At 61.3% G+C, this 27,307-nt stretch overlaps 1 protein-coding gene across 2 annotated transcripts; it reads right to left on the reverse strand.

Moving 5' to 3' along the window:
- Nucleotides 1-26,613, reverse strand: SLCO4A1 (solute carrier organic anion transporter family member 4A1). 2 transcript variants are annotated; one of them, XM_004430209.3, is made up of 12 exons: nucleotides 26,536-26,613; nucleotides 14,165-15,048; nucleotides 13,644-13,734; nucleotides 11,508-11,629; nucleotides 10,900-11,011; nucleotides 7,497-7,651; nucleotides 5,745-5,940; nucleotides 4,520-4,685; nucleotides 4,251-4,423; nucleotides 3,940-4,004; nucleotides 3,369-3,517; nucleotides 1-1,307 (listed from the first exon to the last, which is right to left on the reverse strand). In XM_004430209.3, the coding sequence occupies exons 1-12, from the start codon at nucleotides 26,607-26,609 to the stop codon at nucleotides 1,143-1,145; spliced, it is 2,352 nt and encodes a 783-aa protein (XP_004430266.3). In that variant the 5' UTR covers nucleotides 26,610-26,613; the 3' UTR covers nucleotides 1-1,142. The 2 variants fall into 2 exon arrangements, with proteins under 2 accessions (XP_004430266.3, XP_087301136.1); XM_087445010.1 differs by lacking the exon at nucleotides 26,536-26,613 and adding an exon at nucleotides 26,433-26,517.
- Nucleotides 26,614-27,307: the final 694 nt, after the last annotated feature.

A 27,307-nucleotide genomic window follows, 5' to 3' on the forward strand; every position in this document is an offset into this window, starting at 1 on the left:
TATGCTTTAAATATTAAAATATATTTACGTACACACAATTTTAGCTGAGGTGCCCACACACATGCATCCCATGGACGTCTCGACACCTTCCGGGCAGAATTCACAGGTGCCTATGAGTTTCCTGCCATGCCCACCACACCATCAGATAAAAACAAACTCTACAAATAAGTGTTTATGCAAAATACAGGTCCATAAATACATGCTTATGCACTTTGCTCCCGTCCCCCTGCGGGGCGGTGCAGCTCTGAGGACAGGAGGCGACAGCAGGTTTTGAACAAAACACCCAGGAGAAGCTCCACGAGGACCGCGCCCCTGGGGACGGCCTCACACCCAGCTCCCCCTTCACCAGGAGGTCAGGGCCAGGCCGGGTACAAGACGCGCTGGATGGTTCAGAAGCACCAGCTGGCCCGCCGGCGCCCCCACAGTGGGGTCGGTGCTCTCTACCTTCCATCGAGCGACCCCACAGCGCTGTGCGCCGTCAATGAAAGCCGAGCGCCAGTTCTGTGGGCGCGTCCAAGGTCGTGGTGGATGCTTCTGCATCTCCCGGAGGGAACAGTAACTTACAAATTGCCGGGCAGCCACCAGCTTCACACATCCGTTTAAAAAAGAAACAAGAGAGATGGGCAGCGTCTTGCCTAAACCCGAGGGTGCTTCTGCACTTTCATAAGCACGGACGGAGTTACGGACAGATGGCATAGGCTGTCTTCAGAGCCCCCCGTTAACGTGTCCGGGGTCCCCGAGGCCCCTGTCTACGCCATCCGGCTGCGTCCATTGGGAAACATCAGGAGAATGTGGAATGAGCAGGGAGAGGGAAGAGAAGGCAGCGCTGCCTCGGGCGCCGCGGGGCCACACGCCTTCCCAGCGGGAGAGCAGTCACCCCGTTCCCCTCCGGCCAGGGCCGGCTGGGGCCAGGAGGGCGGCACGTCCATTTCAGGTGTGCCTCACATTCTTTCTCCTTGGTGCCCTTGAGGCTCAGACTCACCTCCTGGCTCAGTCCCCCGAGGGTCCAATGGGAGATTCTGGAAGGGTCCTCAGAGCTGGGGGATCAATCAGCAGGGGGTCAGCCCTTCTGGGGAGAAATGAGGCAGTGTCTCTGGCCAGCCGAGTGGCTGGCCCCTGCCCCTGGACGGGCGTGTGGGCCATCAGACGTTATTCTGGAGCTGGAGGGCTGAGGGGTCATCCTGGAGGTCTGTAGGGTTGTCGGAGGCCGAGGACCGGCTGGGCAGAGAAGCTTCCAGGCCGTTGGAAGATCCCTTCGGGGGCTTGTACAGGACACAGGCAGCGGCAAAGAAGAGGAAGCCCAGGACCTGGGGAGAAAGGAGCCCGCTGGACCAGAGCCACCCGCCCAGAAGCCCCGGACGCTCACAGTCCTGAGCCCCCTGCCCGGCCCCGGATTCTCACGAGGTCCTGAGGACCCCTGTTCAGGTGAGAAGACTCATCTTTCCTGCATGGCCAGCCTGGTGTGGACACCAAGCTGTTAGTGAAGGAATGAAAAGTACCATTTGACTAACAACAGAGGCACTGGTGAGGTGGGAGGGCTTGTCGTGGGCTAACAGTGTCCCCCCAAAAGATATGTCCCAGTTCTGACCCCCAGAACCTGCAAACGGGACCTTTATTTGGAAATAGGGTCTTTGTACATGTAATTAAGTTAAGGATCTGGAGATGAGATGACTCTGGATTAGGGTGGGCCCCAAATGCAGTGACTGGTGTCCTCAGAAGAGAAAAGAGAAAGAGATTCGACACAGAAACACACAGAGGAGATGGCCGTGTGAACACGGAGGCAGAGATGGGGGTGAGGTGTCCACAAGCCAAGGACACCGAGGGCTGCCGGCAGCAGCAGGAGCTGGGGGAGGCTGGGATGGACTCTCCCTCAGAGCCCAGAAGGAATAGACGCTGCTGACACCTCGATTGTGCACCTCTGGCCTCCAGAACTGAGAAAACATCAATTTCTGTTGTTTTAAGCTGCCAGTTTGTGGTCCGATGTTGGGGCAACCCCAGGAATCTAACTGGGAGCTGTTCAGTACCGGCCGGGATGTCAACTTCAACCACCATGCCGACCTCACGGGTCATGACGGTATCACCCTCGGCCTTGAATATGGCAATGTGGGCATGCCTGCTGGCCTCTGCATACCCACGTATACATTTAACATGCAGATGCGGTTTTAGCAGGAACACCTACTGTTTCCTGGAACATCACAGGGCTGAGGGGCCTGAACCGCATTAACTGTTATTAACATTAACATAAACAGCGAGGCTGTTTCTGCTTTGTGGCCTGGTGATGGATCAGTGGGACGGTATTTGGAGGCGGCACCTCTCTGCTCTCCCTGTTAAGATTATCATGAACTTTAGAAGCCAGCCCTGACCGCTGTGGTCCACGCTGGCTGTGCTGAGGTCCCGGGGTTTTATCTGGGCAGACAGAAGCCCCGGGTACCATCTGCTGCCCTGGGCAGAGGGTCCACACAACACAGAAGGAAGGGGACGCGCCCTGGGAAGGGCGGAGCTCTTCACAAGTGACCCCTTGCTCACCCAGAGCCACAAATCCTTCTCCTACTTGGCTATTTTTATGCTAATCCTTGGGAGATAAACCAAAGGGGCTGAGAATCCTCTGTGTTTTCGAGGACTTTCAGGGAAAGGCTTGAGGCAAGAGGATCCAGCCAGTGGAACAGTCCTGAGTCCTCCCTCCAGAAGCGGATTGGCCTAGGAGTTCATTTTATTTGGAAGGTTTTGTGCCCTTTCCTCCATGGGGGGAAGTTGAAAATACAGATGCTGTGCTTCTCCCCACCCAGCATGAGCCAAGAGATACAGCACGAAGTTTCTCTTAACAGCCTGAAGACAGGGTCAGGCTAAGAAAGAGGACGGGCTTAAGGCTCATGAAGGTTGGAAACAGAGTAATGTCCATGTGGTCCACGCAGCCGACCGGCCCCGGAGTGAGCTGCCTGCCAGAAGCGGCTCCTGCAGGGAGCAGCCGGCCTTTGTCTCCGAAACCTTAGCTGGCCAGAGCCACTGGCAAACCACCAGCCGCGCTGGGGAAGGCCCCGGGAGGCCAGGGACTCCTAACGCCTGGGCTGTGACCTGGGGGTGGCCCTGTGGCCCCGGGGCCTGCTCTCCCACTGTCCCCTCTACTGTCATCACTTCATCGCGGCCCAACAATGACGGCTCTAAACGTGGAAAGGATGCGCTTCTGGAAACCGGCTGCAGGAGCGATGCTCACAGCCACCCTGCCCAGCGGGGTTTAAGCTGCCGGGAGATCCCAGGGGAGTGAGTGCCCGGACCCCCTAGCCAGCTGGAGAAGGCCCTTGGCCTTTTGGAGTAGACCCTTGGACCTGCTCCCTCCAGTGCCCCTGGGAGCAGACGCCAGCCCTCCTCACCTTGTACACCAGCCCGGCAATGAGCATGTAGCGGCTCATGGCTGCATTGTGGTACACGTAGCAGGAGCCCTGCTGCCCGCACTGGTCCTGCCAGAGCAGGCACGCCTTGTCGATCAGCCAGCCGAAGGCGATGGGCCCCGGGATGCCGCCTGAGGAGAGAGGCTCCCTCAGGACCCTGCCCAACACGCCTGGTGCAGACAGGGCGGTGTGGGCAGTGCCAGAGACCCGTAATGTGCAGCCCCTCAGAAAGTGGCGTTGGCCATTGGTGTTCTCAGGCAGTGCCAAGGGGGCTTAAACATTCCCTCCTCTGGGGACTCGGCATCAGCCGGGAGATTCCCCATGATCTCCGACTCCCATGGAGCCTTCGTGTTAATGAGGGAAAGGCACTCTCTGGGCAAATAAAGGACCATGGGTCCCTCTAGCGGACTGTTAGGGAATGGCGTCCTTCCCTGAGGTGTGCACAGCCTTGTGCCGGGATGCCTACCAGCATGGTGAGGAGACACCTGCTGGGTGCCCTTGTGCAGTGAACACACTACACAACTGTGCCTGGCTTCCACACGCTGCACAGTACCTAAAATTCTAACCACAATCCACTGGATTCCCAGCGCAAAGGATCTCTGCTGGTCACAGACGCACCTGAAATGGAAGACCACAGCGTCAGCGCCCTGGGAAGTGTGGTCACTCACCACGTCATACCCCAACCCCAGCGGCTGAGTCCCAGCTCAGCCCCGGGCCGCATCGCTGCCTCCCCAGGTGGCGTTAGCTCTTTCCTGCTACAGTTTTCCGGGGGACCCGGCACGTACCCCGCAGGACCTGCAAGGCTCCACCTTAGCGTGCTGCAAGGGAAGGTTCCGGACAGAGCAAACCCAGCCCATGGCTTACCGTAAGGTGGCGGTTAGCGCAGGAATGCTGCTGAGGAAGGTAAACATAATTACAACGAATATGAAAACCAGAAGGAGGGGCTTTCTCTGACAAGTTGAAGTGCATTTCCCTGCAGTGGCATGGCCAAAACCAGAGGAACAATTCTGAGAGACACAGCTACAGTCTCGGTACACCTGAGGGGCGCAACAAGAGCGCTGATTACAGGAGGAAGGCACAGGGGCCCGCCCAGGTCCGGGCGCCAACGGGGACTGGGCAGCGGCTGCACTCACCTTCTGGCCGCCGGGGCCGGGCACAGCCACCTCTGGGCATCCCGCGTGGCAGGGCGAGTAGTACATGAGGCCGTCGGAGCCACACACGGGGCTGTAGTGTTCCGGTCGGCAGCCACAGTCGGCGTTGCAGGCGGCCATCAGCTCCAGGGGGCCTCGGGGCGGGAGGCTGCGGGTGGGAGATGACGGGGCGGTGGGCGGAGGCCAGCGCCAGGCAAGGCGCCCCACGGACACAGGCACAGCCTCCGGTCTCATCCCCACCAGCCCACGAATGCGGGTTCATGAACTCGCTGGGTTTGCTGCCCCCGAGGAACCGTGCTCCCTGCGTCGCCTTTGCTCAGGGAATCGTTGGAAATTCTCACGGCAAAGCGAACCCAGCCCCGCGCTGCTCCCCAGCGTGTGTGCAACGTCCCCTAACTGATCTGCGTGGTGGACAGGCCACGCGTTCACGTGGCTCAACACGCGAAAATGACAAAAGGGTACCAAGTACAAACCCCCCATGCCGGCACCCTGTTCTCCAGCGCCCTGCCCCTACACATTTGCACAGATCACGTATCCGTGCACACGACAGCGACCACAGACTGCACCCTTTCCCTCTTTCGCTCAGATTGAGCACACTGTGCCCACTGTCCTGCTCCTTCTGTTTGTCCGCTCTACACCGTAAAGTCTTGGCGCTTCCCCCTCCCCTCAGGGTGGCCGAGCCTCCAGGTGGGGACTGTGGCAGTTCAGCCGTCAACCTGCCACCAACTCCTAGGTGCTTTCTGATCCCAGCTGTCTCCAACCACACGACAACCGCACCCTTCTACTCTGCAGCCCCGCCCTGTCACCTCCGCGGGCATTCCCAGAGAGGAATCTCAGGGCCCAGGGGCAGGTAGCCTGCATCTATTTTAGAGATTCCCACAATGCCACCTGACGGGCTGGTCCCCACATTCCCATGACACAGCAATGCCTGGAGCCGGTCCTGGGCCCCTTTCTCATCAACACACAGCGCGGAGCTGGGGCGATCACCGTCCCCTTCTCCAGACGACAAGACTGAGGCTCAGGTGCCGTTTATAAACGCCCCTTAATTGGTGTAATTGGCACCCTGCTGAGGGGTCGTCCTTGCTGGTGTCCAAACAGTGACCTCACCCCAAGTCCTGACCCTGCCTCCCCCGCCCTCCTGGGACCGTCGGGGCCCTGACAGGTGTGCTGGGGTCTCCCCTCTACCCAGGTGCCACCCGGCCCTCACCTGCCGCCGTAGCTGGCCGTCACGCCGGCCATGGGCACGTTGGGGCAGTGCAGGGAGAACACGGAGAAGGCCAGCAGGCTGGTCAGGGTGCAGAGCAGGCAGAACCTGACGACACCTGAGCCGCGGAGCTTGAACTTGTTCACCAGGAAGCCGCCCAAGAACGTGCCGCCGCCGCCTGCCGGCACCACCAGGTACCCTGCGGGAGAGGAGGGGCTCAGGCACGGGCTCAGTGAGTCCTCGGGAGCCTGCGGGTGGGGCCATTAGCCCACTGGGTCTTATTATCTCTACTGTACAGATGGGGAAACTGAGGCCCAGAGTGATCACTCCCTGTCCGTGTGGCAACACCGGGCTTGGCAGTCACTGCGCCCGGCCCTGACCTGCACTCTCAGCCACTGCTTGGGTGGGGGGCGGGGGCCCCCTGGGAGAGCCTTGGTCAGGGGCCTGCTGGTGCAGGGGCGGGGCAGGACTGGGACGAGGAGAGGTCCTGCCCCAGCTGACAGGAGGCCCACCAAGGCCTCCGCCAAGTCCAGCATGAGGGGACATTGGAGACCCTGCAGCCTCTGCCATTTAGTGAAAAATTGGGATTCGTTGGCATGTGGCTCCCAGGCCATCCCAGGGGCAGGTGCACATGGCACTGGGGGCTCGCTAAGGGGCAGTGGAGGCCACCTCAAAGCCCCCAGGACTCGACGGGCTCATCTCCCCAGCAGTGATGGAGGGCAGCTCTGGGGGTGCAGGAGAGGGGATCCCAGAGGATGCAGCTGTTCCAGGAGAGGGGTGTTGGCACAGAGAAAGGGGGTCACTGTGGGGAAGGGGCAGCAGTTGTGGGCGGGGGTCTGGGTATGTGGGGTCAGCCAAGCGGCCAGGAAGGAGGGGTGTCTGGGAGCATTAATCAGAGAAGGGGGGGTGGGGCCCCTAACCTGATGCCCTCCTCCCTGAGGGGTGGGGCACGGCTGGCATTGACCCGTGTGTGCTCAGATGCACCCCACCTTCCACACGTGGTGCTGACCCCACGGCCAGGATCAGCCCCACATCCAACGCTAACCCCACGTACGTGACGACCCCACACCTTCTGCCGGGCGTGTTCTTGGGGAGGCCGAGGCTGTGCCCCCAGCACAGGGCTACCCCATGAACAGCGGCAGAAAGGGGGGCTCTGAGGAGGGTTCCCCTCTCCTGGGAGGGCCAACCTGCCTCTGGCCACAGAATGCTTCTGGCCGGGCAGGTCCAGAATCTCCACCCTCACGGTCCTGTGAGACCCTGGGACATCGGCTGCCCAGCTCACGGGGACGGCCAGGCCCGAGGGTGCCCAGTGGGTATCACGACCCAAACCGCTTCTGCAACAAGCCAAGGATGACGGAGGCTGCGGCCCCAGGTGGCAGGCGGGCGGTGCAGTGATCAGGAGCCCCCCAACCTGGCCCCCCAGCTAGAGCGGGCTCCTGCTAGGAGGGTGGCGCAGCCCCTTGGAGCCTGCGGAGAGAGCTGGTCAGTGTGCCACACACACTGTGGTCAGCACTTCCCACACCACCCTGGGGCAGGACGGTTCTGCTTCTGTAAACAGTCAGAGCAGCAGCGTCACCTTGTCTGAAAGCCCCAGAGGCTGGCTCTCGGGGTCTCCCTGCCTGGCTGGACCACACACCCACGTGCTCACGGGTGGAGGAGCTATCTGGGCTTTCCAGCAGATGCTCAAAGAACCCTCCCCCGTCTGAGAACTAACAAGAAAGCAGGGGACCCCCAAGACTTGGAGAGTTTTCTCACCAAACAAGGTGGCAGCTTCCGAGGCGCTCAGGCTGAACTGGGACTCGAGGAACTTGGGGCCAAAGGTGGACATGCCGGCGATGAGAGTGGTCTCAGTGGCCCCGGCCAGGCAGAGCAGGATGAACGTGGGGTTCTTCAGGAGGAGCCAGATGGAGCTGGACAGGGGAGCAGGCAACAGAGACCAGAGAGAAGAGACAGAGGTCAGAGTGAGCCAGAGCCAGCGTGTGAGGAAGTTGCATTTCCCGAGGTCATGGCCCTTCCCACCTGAGCACAGAGAGCCCGGTTCTGAGAGGGGAGTGGAGTGGGATGCAGGTGAGCTGTGGGCACCCCACATCTATTCCAGAGAAACCAAGAGGGGGTGCGAGGCTGGGCTTTGGCAGGTGGAGAACTGGCGCCTCCAATCTGAGCCTGTGGCTTGTTGTGAAAGCTGCTAGATCTGGCCATGGAAGAACGGTATCACCGCCTTGGCCAGAGTTCCGGCTTCGGTGTGGGGAGAGACGCCAAGTGACTGCGACACTGTTTAATCACCTCCAGGGGCAGCTGTGAGGACCAGAGGGGCCTGAACTGGGAGCCAGGAGGCTGTGGGGCTCCAAGTCTGGGACTGGACAGGCCCCCTCGACAGGGGAATGGGACACCGAGGGGGGCCCTTCTCCACCCCCAGCCCTCGAGAAGGGGCCAGAAGCCCTGTGGATTTGGAGAGAGAGGCCCCTCCAAGGAGCCCCTGGGGGGCTTGGCTGGCTCCCAAACCTCTCTTGGGGAGCACTTGGTGGGGGTGAAGCCAGGGCCTGAGGAAGGGTCTTGGTGTTCACCCCTTGGACCTGGCCTGTCCAGGGGGGAGGGAAGGCGGGCACCAGGCCTCTGTCTCCCTGTAGCGGGGAGCGAGATGGTGGCTCTGCAGGATGGGTTTCAGGAGTGTTGGCTGTGGGCCGTGAACCTGGAGGTGCCACATCGCACCCCGCAGCTTCCACTTGCTCCCCTGGGGTCACAGCAGAGTGGCGGGCTCGGCGCCAGGTCCTGCCCCACATCCATCCGCTCGGGAGATGAGCACAAAGGCTCTTGAGGGCCCCTCCTGGCTGCACTGGGCTCTGGCTTCGTTAAGGTTTGGGGGCCCAGCAGTGTGGCACCCGAGTGCGCTGTTTAAACGCGTAAGATGCTGAGGGACCATCAAGACATCACGAGTGAAATGAAACAGGACAAAACAAACCCCTCCTTTCTGGGCAGTGACGGAGGCAGAGCTCAGAATGGGAAACACACAGATGACCACCACTCGGGGTCTGGAAGTGAGGCGGCTCATCCTTTGTGGGGCAGCCATCACCCCGGCCACACACGGCTTTTCTCCACACTTGCGCCTGGCCCAGCACAGAGGAGCTTGTTGAGGCGGTTATGTCCCTGTCCCTAGAATGTGTGAGTGACATGGCGGGGGCAGATTTCTTTCTGGAGCCCGGGTCAGGACAGGACAGGTCACTCTCTCAGTGACCACTGTCCGGCTACTACAACTACTACCAGCTGGCTGGGAGAGTGGCCCTCCTTTGTGTACATTCTCCGAGTCTACAGCTGAGGGCTGTTCTACAAAGGGAGGCAAGCACCTGTGTCTGTCCCCGTGTGCCTCCTGCTCCCGAGAACTGGCTTCCACAGACCCCAGAGTCATCCTCGCCCAGGAGGGAGCCTGGGTCCAGGGGTCAGCCCCGACACCTCCCGGCACTTGTCAGAGAGACTTTGGACATCTTGACCCTCAGATTGTTCTTCATTTTGAGGACACAGGCCAACAGTGACTTGGACTCTGGAAAGTAGGAACGTGCCAGGAGGGAGCTGACTAAGGAGGGACGCCCACCCGGGTTTTCAGACACAGCAACTACGGGACGCTCGTTGACTCTCTCAGATTAACTGCTGACCAGCCCTCACAGCCTCATCCTGGTCCTGACTGAAGTGGGGGGACCCGAGTCCTTCCATTGACTTTCAAACTTGAGCCCTGAAAAGGCTTCTTTCTGCTCAACCACTTGGTCCCACGTCCCTGAGGGAAAGAACGGCTGCAGAGGAAATGCCACCCAGAGTGGGTGCCGGCCGAGTGGGGGCTCCGGTGGGCTCAGGGCATCAGCCCTCCCCAGCACCTTCTCGGGGGTGGGGCTCTCAGGTCCTGCTCCGTGTGTGTGTGAGGGGGTGGGGGCCCTGGTTGTGGCCGGTCACTTCCCCGGGCCTTGCCCAGACCTGCCCTGGCTTCGGGCACTCAGCTAGGCTCGGACAGGAGGTGACTCTCCCCAGTGGTATGCAAACTTACTCCTTTCTTAATCCCGGCCCGTATGTTGCTCGGCTGAAAGTCTTGTGTTGCATTTGCTCAGAGAACTAGTCATGACCTTAGTAGAGGGCAGGTGTTCTGGGATTTACTTTATTACCAGCAACTGGTTTGGGGAACTGAGCTGGGGCATAAACTTCCTTAACTTGGCCCACGGTCCTGGGTCCACTGGGGACCAGGCTGTTGATGTGCTCCGGCCCAGCACTTCCAGAGAGGAAGCAAGGCCTGGACAGCACGGGGACTTCCCTGGAGGCCACCCTTGGCCCTGACACTCCTTCAGCCTCCCTGTGTTGAAGACAGACAATGGGGGCTCATTCCCGCCGCTAATAGCCCCGGCCCCCAGTGTGGCCAGTTGGAGGCAGCCATTCTCAGGCTCAGACTTGAGGGTGCTGCAGGGGCAAGTGGGCGCTCGGTGAGACCAAGGACTCGGGTGGGTGGCCATCCAAAGCCCTCCTCCCCCAGCCCCAGGAGAGCCCCCCATGGAACGCCTGGTCACATGAAGAGGGGCGCTGGGCGGCTGGGCCCCCCAGGCCCCACGTCCCCGAGACCCTGGCAGCCCAGGCCTCCGTCTGTCCCGACTGTGCATGAAGACCACGAAGCAAGACCAGGTCATGCACAATGAGGACCAGGAGAACCCAGAGTGAAGACAGAAAACAGATATCCGCATGCTTGAGAGGAGGGGCAGGTGGGGGGCGGCGAGGGCAGGAGGGCCGCACACGGCTCCGCTCCTTCCGGGGTCCTTGGATACCCTGAGGCAGGGAGGGCGGCACCAGCCTGCAGCCTCCGGGGGCCACGCGCATGTGGTGCTTAATGAAATGGTCAGAGGATGAGCCAGAGCGAGGGCTGAGGCCCTTTCATCTAGACCAGCCCTTGGCGGCTGCAGCCCAGGAGGTCTGTCTGCTGCTCCCCAATCTTTTAGCCCAATTTCGGGGCTGAGAGCTAAGTTTGCCAGGTCATGACAGAGGGTCAGGAGCTGCCCTCACCACTGGCCCTGGAGGGGTCACATGGACTCTTCTAGTTTGGGGCCAAGACCCAGCATGCGTGGGAGCCCCGAAGGGCCTTTGGGGCACACACGTGCAGGCGAGAGGCGCATTCACCCCCCAAGGTCCTTACAGAGGCAGGTCTCGGATGGTTTTCCCGAAGTCGGGGTTGCTGGCTGCCTTGTGGCCACTGTCCTTTAACTGGTATGTTTCAGACGCTCTCATGACCACGTAGCGCTGGGAACCTGGGAGCACACAGATGTCAGCGAGAGGCAGGGACCAGAGGCCCACCTCGAGTTCCCCGCCCCAACACCCCCATCCTCTCCAGGGTCTGGGAATGTCCGGTGGACGGAGGGCGAGGGGAGAGCTGTCATGTGGGACTGCACAGGGGGACGGGCTGGAGTGTGGGGCTGCACAGAGGGACGGGCTGGAGTGTGGGGATGCACACAGGGACAGGCTGGCAGGAAAGGGAGGTGGGAGAGAGCCAGCAGGGAACAACCTGGGGCCACAGGGAAAGAGAGGAATTGAAGGGACACTGTGCCCCCCCCCAAGCCGGCTGAAACAAGCTCCTTCCGGGGCCCCAATGGGGAGAGGCCACGGGGTGGAGGGAGCCCACGAGCTGGCCAGGCCTGCCCTCTAGGGTGGCAGCACCTGCCCAAAAAACTAAGGTCCCAGACTCTCCCAAATGACCAGGAGAAGGAGCAGGACCTCCGCTCACTCGGTGGGGGGAGGGGCACCCACCTGGCAGCTGCCGCGGGTAGCCAAGGATAGGCACTGCGATGAGGAAGGCGGCGGCCCCAGCACCCAGAAAGCCGACCCACCAAGCGCCGACCCACAGCGGGCTCTCGGTGGTCAGCTCTGTCCTGTGGGAAGAGGCACTTGGGGTCAGTGTCCGGCCCACACGCATCCAGGGCACATGCTGGGCATCCCTCTGCTCACCAGTCCACGAGGGCCCACTGTACTCTGGCCTCAGGTCCCCGCCCATTCTGGGGTCCCCAGGGGCTGCCTCCCAATGAGGCCACATGGGGGCTGGGGCCCAGGAGAGGCAGGGTCTCCCAGTAAGAGCAGGACGAGGTGCCCACCCCAAAGCAGTAGGGACGGGGGCAGCTGGTGCCCTGGCTTCAGGAGGCTCAGGGGACGGAAGGCACAGCTGGGGCTCGCCTGGGACCACAATCTGCACATAGGTGCACTTTCAAATTCAGAGGTAAGTGGGAAAGAATCATCAACGGGGGAAATCTAGGGGGGAGGGCAGAGGCCAGCCGAAGGCCCAGAAGGACCAAAAGGGACGCAGAGAGCGCCGGCGCCCCGTGTGGCCACTAGAAACAGTGCAGCCCTCAACAGGTGGGCAGGGGCTCTGCCTTGCTCTCCCACAGAGAGGTCACGCTGGCCTCGCTCTGCCCGTCTCCCCTTCGTGCCAAGCGGCCCAGATCCCAGAGCGGGGGAGGGTGTGGAGAGTGAGGGACACGAGCCCACCGACCTCAGGGCACTCTGCACAGAATGACCGTATTAGTCAACCTGAGGCCAGAGGTGGCATTTGTACCACCAGGTCAGAGCACTAGAAACCTTGATGAGGAGCGGGCCATCTGCAGAGACAGCCCTTGGTGCAGCGGTGACCACTGCATGTCTCAGCAGACAGCCAGGAAAACTATCCCAGATGGGAGACTTCAGGACGGGCCCTCCCATGGGAGACGGGCCAGCCCCCAGAGCCCGCTCAGTCGGAGGACACAATTCCTCCCTCTCTCCTTCCCTGACGCTCTGTTTTTTTCTGTCTCTCTCCTGCTCAAATTCACAAAAACTAGCATCACAAACAAAAGACACAAGGAAATGAAAGAAACACAAGGTGACATGGTAAGAATACATATTTGGTCTCTGTCTGGGTTCCTGACACAGAGCTCCTGAGCCCCTTAGAATTTCCTTGGTGACAGGAGTGTCTTTTGTTCCGATGTGGCCTCTTGGTGGGACCCTAGAGGGCTTCCAGTGGGGCTGGTCACGGAAAGACCATGTGATTAGCGAGCGGCAACTGTCAGCCCCACACCCGGGCCTCTGGGAGGTTGCCGATCACCCACAATGATTCAATCAATTGTGCCCCGTAACGAAGCCTCCACAAAAACCCTGACCAAAGGGATTTGGGGAGCTCTGGGTGGTGAGTGTGAGGAGGTACTGGGAGGGGGTGCACCCCGAGAGGGCGTGGACCCCACCCCTCGCCCTGGGCATCTCTTCTACCTGGCCGTCCCTGAGTTGTCCCCTGTGTGATAACCTGGTCCCCTAGTGGAGTGTAAAATGCCTTCCTGAGCCTGTCAGCCATTCCAGCAAATTATCGAGCCCAAGGAGGGGGTCACGGGGACCTCCGATTTGTAGCCAAGGTGGACAGAGGTTGTGGGTGACCCAGGGACCCAGTACTGGCTGGTGTCTGAAGTGGGGTGGTCTCGTGGGACTGAGCCCTTAACCTGTGGGGTCTACACTGACTCCGGGGAGGTGAATTTAGGACACCCAGCTGGCGTGGGGAGAGAATTGCTTGGTGTGGAAAACCCCACACGAAAGAATCTCAGGTTGGCAGCAGGAAAACCAGCTCTCAGTTATGCAAATGGCGTTAGAGAAGTTGTGGCCCGGTCCCACCCAGCTCCGGGAAGCCGTCTGTCCACACTGCCCCCCTCAGGCCGGCTGTCAACGCCACCCACAGACTCCCAGTTGCCCCAGAGCAAGGCTGGCCTGCACTTCTTCCTGCTTGGGGCTGCAGTCCAAGGGCACAGACACTCCCGCCGCGCACCCGGCTCTGCGAGAACCACCGCCCAGGGGCCCTCGGGTCCTGCACAGAGAGTGTGGCGCTTTCTCTGTAGCGTGAGCGACACAAAGGCAGGATGGAGCCCAGTCACTCACCGTCGGCCTATTTCCGTGTAAATGTTCAGCAGGGCGCCTCCGATTAGGTAGCCAGCTGCAGGGCCCAGTATGGCCGCGGTGTAAAAGATGGCTAGAAGGAAAGCAGAGCGTTGGGGGCCCACCACGCCCTGCTCCGCCACCCAGGGGCCCACAAGTGTCTGACACTCAGAAGACACACAGGCCCACCTAAGAGAGGCCCCCTCACACACCTGCATTTCTGCACCTGGCTGCACCCCCCCCCCGACCACATCCACCACCTGAGGCGCTCCAGGTGAAGGAAGGCCTGTGCTCACCTGCTACCTTACCTAGGAGCACCTGTGGACCTGCTACCTTACCTAGGAGCACCTGTGGACCTGCTACCTTACCTAGGAGCACCTGTGGCCACGGGTGACCACGTGTGATCACGTGGGGCCAACGGGGAAATGCACATAAGGGCTTGGATGAGGCCAGGCTCCAAGGAGGCACCTGGTCAGTGTCAGCCACAGTTACACCCACCCCATCCCCTGGCTGGCCCCACTCACCAATGTAGACGGGCGAGTAGCTGGACTTGACGTTCTCGTCCAGGTAGGTGACGCCCAGCGTGTAGAGCGGCGTGGCGCCGACGCCGTGCAGGAACTGGCCCAGCATGAAGACCAGCCGGTAGCTGGACAGGCCCGAGGTGCTGTCCCCGCACGCCATGCTGCCGTTGGCCCGGCACGTCCCAACGCCCTCGTCCACCTCCACCTGGTAGGGGCCCACGGCGAAGTGGGGCAGCGCGAACACCAGTGAGCCGGCGCCCATGACCAGCACACCCCAGCCCAGCCAGCGGGGCTTGTGTCCACTGCCCCCAAAGTAGCTGACGAAGGTGAGGCAGAGGCAGGCGGCCACGTCGTAGGAGCTGGCGATGAGGCCGCTCTGGTAGCTGAGCAGGTCATAGCGGCGCTCGATGGAGGTGATGACGGTGTTGATGAAGCCGTTCACCGTCATGCCCTGCAGGAAGGAGGCCACGCACAGGAAGAACAGGAAGCCCCTGGGTGTGTTGAAGGCCTGCAGGCACTCAGGGGTGAAGGCCCACCAGCCACACGCCAGGTTCTGTGGTCCGGCAGACACGTAGCGCACCTCACGGGCCGCCGGGGGCCCAAGCTTCTCGGCTGGCGGCTTGCACAGCGGCCGGCTGCAGGAGTCCAGGGGGCTATGGGCAGCGGAAGGCAGGGTGCTGTGGCTCAGGGGCGAGCTGAGAGACGCCCGCCTGCTGGGGGGGGTGCGGCCACACCCGCTGTCCCCGGCCGAGGGTGGGCTGGGGAAGACCAGCTGCGGCATCGAGATGAAGGGCTTGTCCCCCATCGAGTGTTGGGGCATCTCTGCCGAGGGGGTGACAGTGCCAGCAACGGAAGTTGTGAAACGGTATTCCAGGGGCCGGTTTGTTCTGTGAGAAGAATTTCTGGTGAGCAAACTTGCATCTAGCCTTGAACGCATTTACATCTTGGTGAGAATGCTTGTGCACGCCCTGTCCTTCAGGGTAGCCAGTGGCTCTGCCTACCTGGTACCCAGTCTGGTGGAGTTGACCCGCCCTGAGCAGTCCCCTCCCCAAATCCAGGGCCCCACCTGGACCCACACTTGGGGCAGCATGTCTGTCGCCACAGCTCGGCAGGGGGAGGGCATGTGCCCCGATGAGTCATAGGGCACAGCCCGCCTGAGCGATGCCGCAAGCGGTGAGCAGAGCTGAGACACGGCAGGACCGAGTCAGACACCCGTGTGAGCCCCTGAATCACCCTGACCTGCACTCTGCCCCATGGTTTTGCTCGGCCAGTGAGCTGTGGGTTCTGCCATTTGCAGCTGGCAGAGCCTGAGAGCCTCCCCACGTGGACACACTCTCTCCGCTGAGCCTGGATTCTCCCCTAAACTCACACCCACCAGCTTTAGCTGCCCTTTAGCATGAAGGAGAAATGCCTCCTAGTCCAGAGTTGTAGGGTGTGGGAAATGAGGAGGGGGATAAGCGCCGAGGCCCGGACCCCAGCCCTGGAGGCGCACCAGCTCTGGGGTTGCGCTGGAGAGAGGGCTGGCGGCACTGGGCCTCACTCGTTCCACGGCAGCTGCGTTCCCTGCCTGTGGCAGGTTTTTCAAAACGCTAAACCAAGGCACAGTCTGCACCAGTCTCTGGGGACAAGTTAACAGCACCAACATCCCACCTTCCTGCTGAACTCCCGCCGGCCCTGTCCTGTCGCCCGATTGGGCCCTCACTTCCCACTGCTTGCCCCACCGACCAGAAGGAGCTTGGCCTTAGTTGAGCCATCGCTGCATCACGAGGCTCCTGGGGGCTCCCTGTGTATCCCCAGCGCCCCCCAACACCTGCTTTTAGAACGGGCGGCAGCTTCTGCCGGCTAAACAGCTCCTCCCGGATGCCCCAAGGCTGCCTAGGACTCCAGGTGCATCTTAAGAGGAAAAAGGCTAGTTTTCCACCAGAAATAAACCAGTCAACACGCACATGCAGTCACCATGATAGAAAACCTTTGGTCTTCACTGTACTCACACAGCTCCTGGGTGCCCTCCATGAGGGTCTTCTGGCAAATGCAACATACTTCCCATGGGCGGAGCTGTGTCCTCCCCAAAGAAGAGACTGTCGGACCCGAACCCTAGCACTCAGAAAGTGAGCGTGCTTGGAGACCGGGCCTTTAAAGACGGGACTTGGGGAAAATGAGGTCGTCAGGGCGGGCCCTGGTCCACTAGGACTGGTGTCCTTAGAAAGGGGAAATTTGGCCACAGACATGCACACGGGAAGAGCACAGTGTGAACGTGACGGCCGTCCACACCAAGGAGAGAGGCCAGGAGCTAAGTCTCCTTCCCGGCCTCAGAAGTAACACCCCACCCACACCCGTGGCTTGGACTCCCGGCCTCCAGAATGGAGATAACTGTCTGTGGCCCTCTGTCCGGCAGCCCCAGGACACTGACACACTGTCACCGTTTGGGTTGGGCCACTTCACGTTCAGAGGCTCCAACGTGTCTGAAGCACGGTCACTCTGGAGAAGATCATGCCACGGAGGCACGAGAAACACCACCGGCTTGCACTCAGAGGCGTGGGGGAGCTGCCTGCTGGCCTCACCGAGGGCTGGGGCCCCAGTAGCAGCGACTCGGGGCCTCGAGGGGTCCTCAGACCCAGACGCAACTGGCCTCAGGGCCTCACTTCCATCCACACCCCCACCGCACAGGGGGACGCTGGGGCGTGGGGCCGACCCTGGGAGATGCTGCTGCCATGAGGGCTGATGTCGCCTCCACAGTTGTCTTTCAGCTCAAATTTTAGGCTGAGATTCCTTCAAGGCAACTAGTCATGGAACATTGCTGTGCTGGGCCCTCACTGGGGACCTGGAAGGGGGCAAATGATGGCCCCCCCAACAAAGGCACTTCTACCCAGACACTCTGAGTGTGACCTTATTTGGAAACAGTATCTTTGCAGATGTGATTCAAGATTTGAGATGAGGTCATCCTCGACTGGTGTGGGCCTAAGTCCAGTGACAAGTGTCCTTAGAAGAGAAGAGGACACAGAGAAGCCACATGACGATGGAGGTGGAGATGGAAGGGATGAGGCCACAAGCCAGGGGACACCTGGGGCCCCCGGAAGCTGGGAGAGGCAGGAAGGAGCCTCCCCTGGAGCCTAGACTTCAGACTTCCAATCTCCAGAGCTGGGGGACGACACATCTCTGTGCTGTTATGCCCCCTGGTTTGTGTGCTTTGTTACAGCGGCCCTGGGACACTCCCACTGCCCTGGAGGAGGCAACGAGGGGTCACATATGGCCGGATCCAGGAGCCACAGACCTGGGGGGAGGTGGAGTCTGAGCGGAACAGAGAGATGCTCAGAACAGGAGGTGAGCAGGGTGGGCAGGCGTCACTCACCACTGCCCTGGGCTGTGGGCAGGGAGGGGACACCAGGAGCGCTGCCCTTGGCAGGGGCGTTTGTGGACAGAGAGCAAAGAGGCCTTCGCAGCCACCAACAGATCCTTCAGCACTTGGAGGGCAGGTGGCTGGTTTTTGTTTGTTGTTTGTTTTTAAATCAAAGAATGGCTTTATCTTGTGTTGTCCTCGCAGACACATTGGAACGGACCTGGGGTGATGGGATGAGGAGCCTGGGTGGGTCCATACCCAGGGCTGGGGAGGGGCAGTTTCACGTTTGAAGAGATCTGACAGCGCCAGCCCCTCCCCACGCCCCTCCAGAGGGTGGCACAGTGATCCCCACCCCTGCGGATTGAGCCCCAGGGGCTGGGGGCTCCCGGTCCTTCCGCCACAGCCTCTGCCTGCTCCTTGGCCCTGTCCGCAAAGCCATCTCCCCGAGGCAGCGGGCAAGTGGCTACCAACATGTTCCTCTGTGCAAGTGGAAGGTCGTGCCCTCTTAGCTAACTTAAGCCACCCCCCAACCCTGGCTCCTCTCTGGCCTTCCCCGGGATGGGCCGTGGGTGCGAATGTCACTGGTCGAGGAACACCGTGAGCTTTGAAGACCCCACTCCATGGTGACGCCTCAGCACCGTCCTCACCGCAACATCACACATTCCCAGGTTCTGTGTGCAGGTCGCTGGTGCACACCTGGCCACGGCCCATCTTACAGGGAAGCGAAGCTGGCCCAGAGGGGTCAGCAATTTTCCCAAAGCCACGCAGCCAGCCAGCAGCAGTTAGCATCCGATCCACACTGTCTGGCTTCAGAGCCCGTGTGCGTGCGTCACAGCCGTCCCCACTGACACTTTATTGAAAGACCTGTGACCAATGGCATTTACACACGGGGCCGGCTGTTTACTCTGGAACTGGTGCTGCCAGGCTGTCGGCCGCCGTATCTGGAGGCGGTGCGCAGACAGCAGAAATTCCACCGAGGCCATTCTTCGGGCACCAGGGACCACGCCCGGCCTTTATTTATAGTGCCACCACCTCTGTGCAGGCTGGCATGGCAGGCACGGTGTGAGAGGAGCTGGAGAGAGAAGGCCTAAGGAAGGGTGATTTTTACGTTGTGAGAAGAACAGTCAAAGCTTGCAAGAGGAGCGGAAGGCGATACTCCTCCACACGGAACCGATTGGCTTCTGAAGCCAAGATGGACCCAGCGCACATTTACGGCAAGCACTCGGATCGCCGCGTACAGCATAGATGAGAGCGACAAGCCCTGGGACAGGACGGCTCTGCCACCCACCAGCCCCGCAACTCAGAAGAGCTGCCAACCAGAGACACGGAAACTACGGGAAAGGCTCGACCTCACGGGAAATTCCAGGGCCCAGAGGCCATCGTGTGTTAACCGTGTGCTGTGCTTTCCTCTAGTCTTCTTCCTCGATGCATCTACACATGCACACGCACACACAGGTGCACACGGGTGTGCCGACATATATCTGTGTGCACACCATGTGCACACATAACCGTCCTCACCCTCGCACACACAAACACACACGTGTGCACACACACAAACAACAGAGCACTGGACCTCATCCTTGGGCGGGGACAGATCCCAAAGGGAAGGAGCCCCAGCCAGGCCAAGGGGCTGGCCAGGGCGGCAGGGTGCTCAGAGAGGCGGCCCAGTGGCCTGTGGGGATGGAGGGTCAGTGCTGAGGAGCACTTCGGAGTCCCAGGTGGGTGTTCCCAGCAAGTGATCTAAAGACCCAAGACCAAGACACCGGCACCGTCTGACACCTGCCCCCTCTGTACCCCCAGCACTGGTGTTTCACCCTCAGCCTGGCCGCTGCAGGACAAACAGGTGACCGGTGACAGAAGGGGCCAGACCTCCAGCAGGGTTGAGGAGAGTTAGGAATGGCCACGAACAAACAGAGCACCTCCTATTTGAAATAAAAGCCACAACGAAGCCCCAACAAACAGCTCCAAGTTAGTGGTAGAACGTTACCTGAATGAAAAGCTCTGGATGTGACATAAATATTTAAAGCTCAACCCCAAATCACACACATCACATACATTTAAAGTGGCAAATTGAAAATCCAATCTCAGATGTTAGCCAGGCGACCGCCGGCGGTTACACCCGCACAGGCTGAGTTCAGTGGCGCCACTCTGATCCATCATCCCCGAGGCCTCCTTGGCGGGTCCATCAGGAGACCGCTTCTGACGAGTCTCCAGGACCCACAGCAGCCTGACTGTGGGGTGCATTCCCACCTTCTCTGTGCCAGGCCGTTTCTCAGTCAAGTCAGCTTGCAGATGACAGTGCCTATCCAACCTCTTATTATCATTGTTTATGACGCCCAGAGCTCTGCTCCAAGTACCGAGTTCCTGGTTGGAAGGCCAGGTTCTCTCTCTGGAAGGCTTTTGCCCTTAATAGCAGAGTCAGAAAGAGGAAGGCTGGGCCCTCCAGCCGAAGATGGAGCAGGTGGCATCCGGGACATTTGCTCGGCAGCAGGCGGGGGCCGGATCCTGATCGAGTCCAGGCTGTGCGACACCTGGAATCTCACAGCCATGAGGACGGTCCTGCTTCCACGGTCTTCCAGAGGAAAGTCCCGCGTTTGTACCAAGATTTCACGTGGCCACTTCTAGGCACCAACGTGTGCTCGGCGTGTCCTTCTGTTAGGAAGCGGGGGACAGGGAGGTTCTGCTCCAGGAGTGGACGCACAGACGGTTATGTTGACGCTTGGCTGGGACCCAACGGAGGCCTTGCCGTGTGTGTGCACGAAGATGTAATCTCTCGGCACGGGTCGGCTGCAGAAATGGGTCCTGCACGACAGTGGACCCACGTGAGGCACAAGGGCATTTTCGCCACAGCGGCTGAGTCCAGCTTTCAGACTGGGACCTTCCCCTCTCCTGAGTCCCCAGCTGGCCCACTGCAGATCTTGGACTTGCTAGCCTCCAGAATCACGTGGGCCAAGTTCTTATAATAAATCTTTTTGTATATATGTATATCTCTGTCCCATTGGCTGTGTCCTCTGCAGAGCCCTGCCCAATGCAGCAGCAGCTCTATTCCAACACCTGCTGTGTGCAGGGCCTGCACTGGCATTGGGGTTTGGGGACCCCCAGGACACCGTCCTGTCCATGAGGAGCCACAGCCCCTACCCCTGGGGCAGTTATTTAAGAGCCAGTTGCCAGCTGCCCACGGCTGCCCATCCGAACAGCACAGGCTGTGGAGAGCAGGGGGAGGCAGGAGACAAGCCGCTTGGAGCTGACCCCGCGCTGCCACACAGGCCCGGGGACAGGGCTGCGGGAAAGGGGCATCTGACAGAACCCTGCCACCATCGCCGTTTATGAATACTCCGTGCCGGGCCCTCTCCCGTGCACACACAGACCCACCGAAATCCCCCCATTAAGGGAGGCAGGTCCTTTGCTCCCATGTTAGGGATGGTGACTTTCCCCCCAAGCTGGGGGTTCCCCACAGCCTGTGCTCGACTGCTGCCCCAGGACAAGGGATAAGGTCTCCCGGGTGCCATGTGATCCCCAAACTGAGATGACAGCAGGAAGGAGGCCCCCTGGGGAGTGGAGCCGGCTGCTGCCTCTGCCAAGCCCCCTCCCCCTCAGCCACTGTGGCCGCTGGGGCCTGGGGCACCTGCTCACCGCTTGGCCTAACCCCTCCCTGCTGCTCTGCTCCCTTCATTCCTGTGGGAGAACATCCGAGTCTGGAGAAGCTCTAATGAAGCCTTAGATAACTTTCCTGGCCTGAGAGACGCACAAGCTGAAAACATGTCCGTGTGTTCAAGGAGAGAGAGCAACCCTCCTCCTCCAGCCACACAGCACGAAGCTCTCACAGGGAGCCCACTCTCTGAGGGGAATTTTACCCCATCCCCTGGCCAGTCCCCAGGCAGGCGGGAGGCAGGAGGAGGCGTCTGTGGGGGTCTCTGTCTTACTGCCAGAGGCCCTCGGCCTCGTCCCCCTGGGGAGAGTCACAGCCCTGCAGGATTAGGTGAGAGGGATTAGCGGGAGGATAATGTGTGCCCTTGAGCTCCAGATAGGGGCTCCACACCTGGGCTTCGGTGGGGAGGGGGAGGGTGTGCGTGTGTGCATGCGTGTGTATGCACTTGTGTGTGTGTGCACACGCACACTTTTAGGAAGAGACCACAATTCTCTTCCAACTCCCACACGCTGGCCTGGCCCACCAGCTGCACTTTGAGGCGTCCCCTCTCCTCAAACCTTTCCCCCTCCTCCCCTACCCTCCTCCTCACGAGCCCCAGACAGCTGCACTGTGAGAAGCCAATGGCCCCGTGTGGGTGGCTCCCCATAGCCCAGTCTGTGAGAACTGGGATCCAGTGTCAATAAAGGCCTGAAGCAGCCGTGACACGCACACCCTGTCTCTGCTCACTGACGTCCGCAGTGCTCGCGCACGCAGGGCCTCATGCGTGTGCTCACTTTCCAGTTGGAGGCCATCTGCAAAGCAGGGCAGGTAGGAAGGATGCAGGATTGCCGAGAGTAATACTTTAAGCCTTGAGTGTTGGCCCCTGGTTCTCGGCTGCCTGGCTCCCTGTGGGATAGTCTGGCTGCAGCAGCTCTGGCCGAGCAAAGGCCACATTAGGGGCGCTCATAGTCTCCATCCTGAACGCCACAGGGAGCTTGGAAGCAGGGGAAGAATCACAGGGTTCATTTCTTTTTCCCGTTATGCTCCAACCAGTAGATTCTCACCGCACCTGATGGCTCGGAGGCTGCCAGGCACAGCCCACACCACTGTGACATGTCCCACACCAACACAGCAGCCCCTGCCGGAGCCACTGCACCACTGCTGAGTCGTGGGCCGTCCCCTCCCCTGCCCCACCCTCATGACCCTCGGTCTTTCCCCCCATGGCCCGGGGACTCTCCAGGCAGCTCCTTTCTCTGGCCTCCTACATCCATCCTGCTGTCTCTTCCTCTGAGTGGGTGAGTGGAAGGGGCTTTCACTTCTCGAAGGTGAGACTCAAAGCTATTTATGGGACAGACACCCGGTGGCGGGATCTGGGTGGCCACAGCAGCGCCTGGTACACCCCAATTTGCATACCTGGTGACCACACACAGGTGAGCGGGCAGGAAGCCAGCTGCTTCGCATGGAGGCCAACAATGAAGGATTGTCTCAGAGAGAGCCCGGAAGAGCCCGTCCCTCAGGGAGTGTCCTGCTGTCTCAGTGTGGACGTCCCTGCTCCCACCCTTGCAGTGTGGACGTCCCTGCTCCCACCCTTGCAGTGTGGACGTCCCTGCTCCCACCCTTGCAGTGTGGACGTCCCTGCTCCCGCCCTTGCCTCCTAGGCTCAAGCCCCGGAGTGAGGGGAGGGCAGGAGGAGCTGGAGGGAGGTGTGTACAAGTTTATTCATCTTTCCGACTCCTAACATTTGATCCACAGAGCTGAAAACAAAACAGGCCCCCATGCCTTCCCAGGGCAGGTGCGAGAGCAGGGGAAGGATGCAGAGGAGCTGCCTCGGAGCCAGGCAGGTGCTCCCACCTCAGGCCCTCCTGGGCCTCTCTGGGCCGCAGTTTCCCTACTGTAACTGACGTCACGGAGAAGAGAGAGTGGGTCCAGGCACCACTTGGGGCTCATGAGAAACACAGACTTGCAGAAGGGCCCTCATAGGGTTGGGGGTGCTGGGGGGAGCAAGCTCTGTCCACACGACAGGCCTGCTGGGCACAGGCTGGGCTCAGCCACTTCCACATTGCCTCTTAGGCCTGTGGGTCCAAATATCAGGCCCACGGTGCATGCTGGGAGGTAGACCCCCACAACAAAATGCAAGGACCCCAAGCAAGCCCGGGGTGGGACTGGGTGCCACCCTCTCCGGCTGGGTCGAGGGGTGATGCCCCAGGTACCTCCAAGGCTTCCCAGATAAAACAGCCACCGAGAAAAGGCGGCGCCCTGGGCGAGGGTGCTCCTGTGGAGCTGGCCCACATGGGAGGAGAGGACCTGTTGGAAGCCCCACAGCCCAGGAGCCTGTGACTCTCTGGACACTGGTCAATGGAGCTGGCCAGGCCTTGGTTAGCAAGCCCTGCCCCACCCTTGGTCCTCGTGGGCCTCATCTGGCCACTCTGTGAGTGGTTTTTGCAAAAGACACGTGGTTTGTGAAAGCGTCCACCCACCCCTGGAAATGTGGTCCGAGAGACTAATTCTGTGTAACACTGGTGGGGAGGGGGCTGAGCCGTGGCCACCAAGGGGGAAACAGGGGGCATCTGAGGACAGCAGGCTGTGGGGTGAGCCGGGCCCAGAGCAGGAAGAGTCCCCCTCAGCCTGTGAGGGGACACAAGCTGGGGTCCAGTGAGCTGGCAGCCAGGCCGGTTTCCTCCCCTTCCCTCTCGGCAGGGCCCGGGCTCCACCACGCCACACGAGAGCCGCAGTCACCTGAGGCTTGAGCTGGTGCCTCCCTCCTGCTCCCCAGGGTGGAATCCCGGAAGCCTGTCCTATTACCTGCTGAGTTGGAGACCGGGTCCTACCCTGTGGTCAGCTCTCACACCCACCACGACCATGCCGAAGCCAGACATGCAGCTGAATGTCCAGGGACAAGTGCAGCCTTGACGTTCTGAGGATTATTGTGCTTCCCCTTCCAAAAGCAGCCAAGGAGCTCCTGAGAACAGGAGGCCACGCGGCTTGGGAGGGAATATTTTCGTGGTCTCTGTCCACACCCCGGCTGGATGAAACAACAGAAGCAGCAGGAGTCTGGCCGGGCGAGTCCTCTGGGTTCCCCCCTGGCCAGCTGCCCCAGCCCAGCTCCCTCTCATCCTCAAGCACCAGGCTCTGCTCCGGCTACCTGCCTGTGAGCTACGCGGAGGCCTCAGGGATTCAGACTCGCCACAGTAAGCAGGGATTCGCTCCAGCGCCTGAGTCCACAAAGCTATGAATTGATACTGGCTCAGCAATGCTGACCTGGGAAATGGATTAACGCTCACGGAGACTTCCAGATGGAGGGCACTGTAGAGACGATGCTAAGCTGGTAAGTCAACTTGGATTTCACAATGAGCTGAGGAAACCTTTGGTGTTTGGAAGCCAGACATTGACCTAGAACCCAAACTGCAGTCATGGGTTTGTCAACGCCAGGGTCCATCAAGGCCCCGGGAGACCTACTCTGAGCTGAGTCACCTGCAATTGGGATCCCTAATGAGGATAGAGGGCAGCCCCAAGACCTCATTCACACAACCATCCTGCCGGGCCTCCAGGCACTGGCCACCTTACCGCAGCTCGGGGGAGGCGCTTGATCGGGACCTGCCCAGCATCTGCTTCAGGGGCCACACCTAAGGAACCGCGAATTAGGTCACAGCCACCCAGAACGAAGTAGTTGGGTGAAGAATTTCCAGGTAGCATCTGCCTGCCCTGCCCAACAGGAGAGCAGGACAGGTCCCGATGCTGGGAGCTCAGGAGTGCGGGGGTCCAACGGAGGCCCCTTCCTCCCTCCCTCCAGCAGCACCTGGGAAAGCCGGGCGGTGCAGGCTCGCTCCCCAACAGGCATCCTCCCTGCATCCCACGGACACTGACCACCCCCCCAAAGGCTCTTGTCCCCTTAGCCACAGGCCCACCTTTTGGGACACTGCTCTGTGTCAGGCCTGGTTCTCCTGGGTCGAATTCTCCCCCCTGAGCTGTGAAATGTCCGGAGTCACACAAACCTGGATTCAGACCTCCCCACCTCGAACTAGCCTTGTGACCTCACAAGAACTCATGCTGCTCTTGTGAGGATTAAATGAAATAATAGCGCTCAAAGCACTTGGGCAGGGCCTGGCACATGCCAAGTAGTCAGTAAACAGCTCCTGTTGTCATTATTATGATTGCTATTGTTAGATTCATATACGGAGCCGGTAAAACCAGGTGCCCGCCCAGCACAGCATGAAAACTTCATAGCACCACCACGCTTGCGGCTCACGGTTCCCAGCTGGGCTCCCCACAGCCAGTTCCTGATTAGACAGGAAACGAAAGTTCCGGAGAGCAGAGTGAGGAGCAGGGACGGGGAAGCTGGTTCCCTCCTGTGGAAAACTGCCGCGGGTCTTAGCGTGTCCGGCAGACACAGGTCCCACTGCCGAGTCTGCCGGCAGCATGCGGGGGCACTGACCCGCACTGCCCCAGCCGGCTTCTCCCCACCCGGTTCCACCCGGCAGACGCTCGCTCCGCGGAGGTGGAAGTCCCAGCGTCTGCCTCGGGTTCCCGGGTTTCCCGGCCCGGGGCCAAGTGTGCCCACCGGGCGCCGAGGGGGGGCCCGCACCCTCGTTACCATCCTCCCCCGCCCTCTGCCTGCACCCCGGGGCCCCCGAGGCCCCAGCCAAGGCTCTGTGCCGGGCGTGGGAACCTCGCGTGGCGGGACGGGGACAGGGGCAAGGCCGGCATCTCCGCGGCTGGGGACCAGCCCCGCGCGCTCGCCCGGTAGCCCGGCCCGCGCGGGTAGCTCCGCCCGCGCTCCCCTCCCGGAGGTGCCCGGAGCGCGGCTGAGGCGAACGAAGCGCCACCGCCCACGAGAAACTTCAGTGCTGACGATTTTCTCCTTGACTCAGCACAGCTGCGTACGCCGGAGGTGGGGGGTCCTCCGCAACTCTGCAGCTCCGGGAGGCTCCTCTGTCCCTGGCCCGACCCACGTGACCTGCGCCTGCGTGCGCGGCCGGCCACCTGCTCGCTACCTGCTCTGGCCGCTCCCTCCATCCCCGCCTGAGTCCCAACCACCACTCATCCCCTTCCCCCTGCGCCCGCCTGCTCGGAGGCTTCCTGCCTGGAGAGCTGGCAGCTAGATGGGACGCACTTGGCATCCGATTCCCCGGAGGCAGCCGGGCAGTGGGGCGCCTGTCCGCGCTCGGTCCCGCCCTCCCGCCGGAGGACCGCTCTGGGCGCACTGCCGGGGCCCGGCTCGGCATCCCGCCCGGCATCCTCCCCCACCCCCGCGCCAGCGCCGGCGCCACCTTGATCCTGCTGGCCCCTCGCCCAACGTCCGCGGGTACCTGCTGCGCTCCTGACGTCAGCAGGTCGGGCCCGGCGAACCTGGGCGGCGCCCCCAGGAAGGCGCCCCGACCCTCCGCGGCCCGCGCTCGGGGGAGCACTCACCGTCCGAGCGCCGTGCTGCCGCGCTGCGCACCACGCTCTGGCGGCCGCTCGCAGCCCACTCCGGCTTCATTCATCCGCTCCCGGCCCGCCCCTGGCGCAGACGGGAGGCCGTCTGGCCTCACCTGCGCCAGCCAATGGCTGCGCCGAGCGGGCGGAGCCCGGCCCCTCCGAGCTCCCGGGCCCGCCCACTAAAGTGACAGCTGCGGGAGCGCGCTGCGAGGGGGGACGGGGGGGGGACGGGGGCGGGCGGGGCTGCAGGGCGAGGGGCGGGGCCCGGGGAGGAGCTGAGAGGAAGGGGCCTGAGACTGGAGAGAGTGAGGGGTGCCAGCAGAGAGACTGGGGCCTGGGGCCACGACGCCTTTCCACCCCGCAGCTCGCCATCGCCTAGGAGCCGAGCGCGCCCTCGGAGCCCGGCGCGGGGCCGCGCGCCTTCCACTGACTAATCGCTCCCCAACCCCGAGAGACCAGCATCCCCAAGCTACAGGCCGGGAAACCGAGAGCCGAGCGGTGAAGTCGGCTCCCCAGGCCACGCGGCGACTCAGTTTCGAACTGACTCAGACTTCCAACCCAAGGGTGTGGGACCGAGGCCGTGGGAGAGGACATGGGAGGAAGTGAAGTTTCCCGCCCTAACCTCCGGAAAGGCCACCAGTGACCGGGTGGGGGCCGGGGTGGAGGCGCGGCGGTGCCGCGGGAGGGGCAGGAGAGTGGCGGCCCCGCCAAGCTCACTGCAGGCCTTGGTCTGGCCCCTAGATCCAGCCTGGGATGCCCCACC

Source organism: Ceratotherium simum, chromosome 21 (assembly GCF_057802395.1).
Source record: "Ceratotherium simum simum isolate JZ-2026a chromosome 21, ASM5780239v1, whole genome shotgun sequence".
NCBI classification, from domain to species: Eukaryota; Metazoa; Chordata; class Mammalia; order Perissodactyla; family Rhinocerotidae; genus Ceratotherium; species Ceratotherium simum.

Excerpts from the sequence above, each read along its gene's own strand:
- SLCO4A1 (XM_004430209.3), bottom strand. The coding sequence starts at position 26,609 with ATGAATGAAGCCGGAGTGGGCTGCGAGCGGCCGCCAGAGCGTGGTGCG. Across the intron at positions 4,424-4,519 it reads CCGGCCCCGGCGGCCAGAAG|GTGTACCGAGACTGTAGCTG; the intron begins GTGAGTGCAGCC and ends TGCGCCCCTCAG. Across the intron at positions 1,308-3,368 it reads TTGCCGGGCTGGTGTACAAG|GTCCTGGGCTTCCTCTTCTT; the intron begins GTGAGGAGGGCT and ends CTTTCTCCCCAG.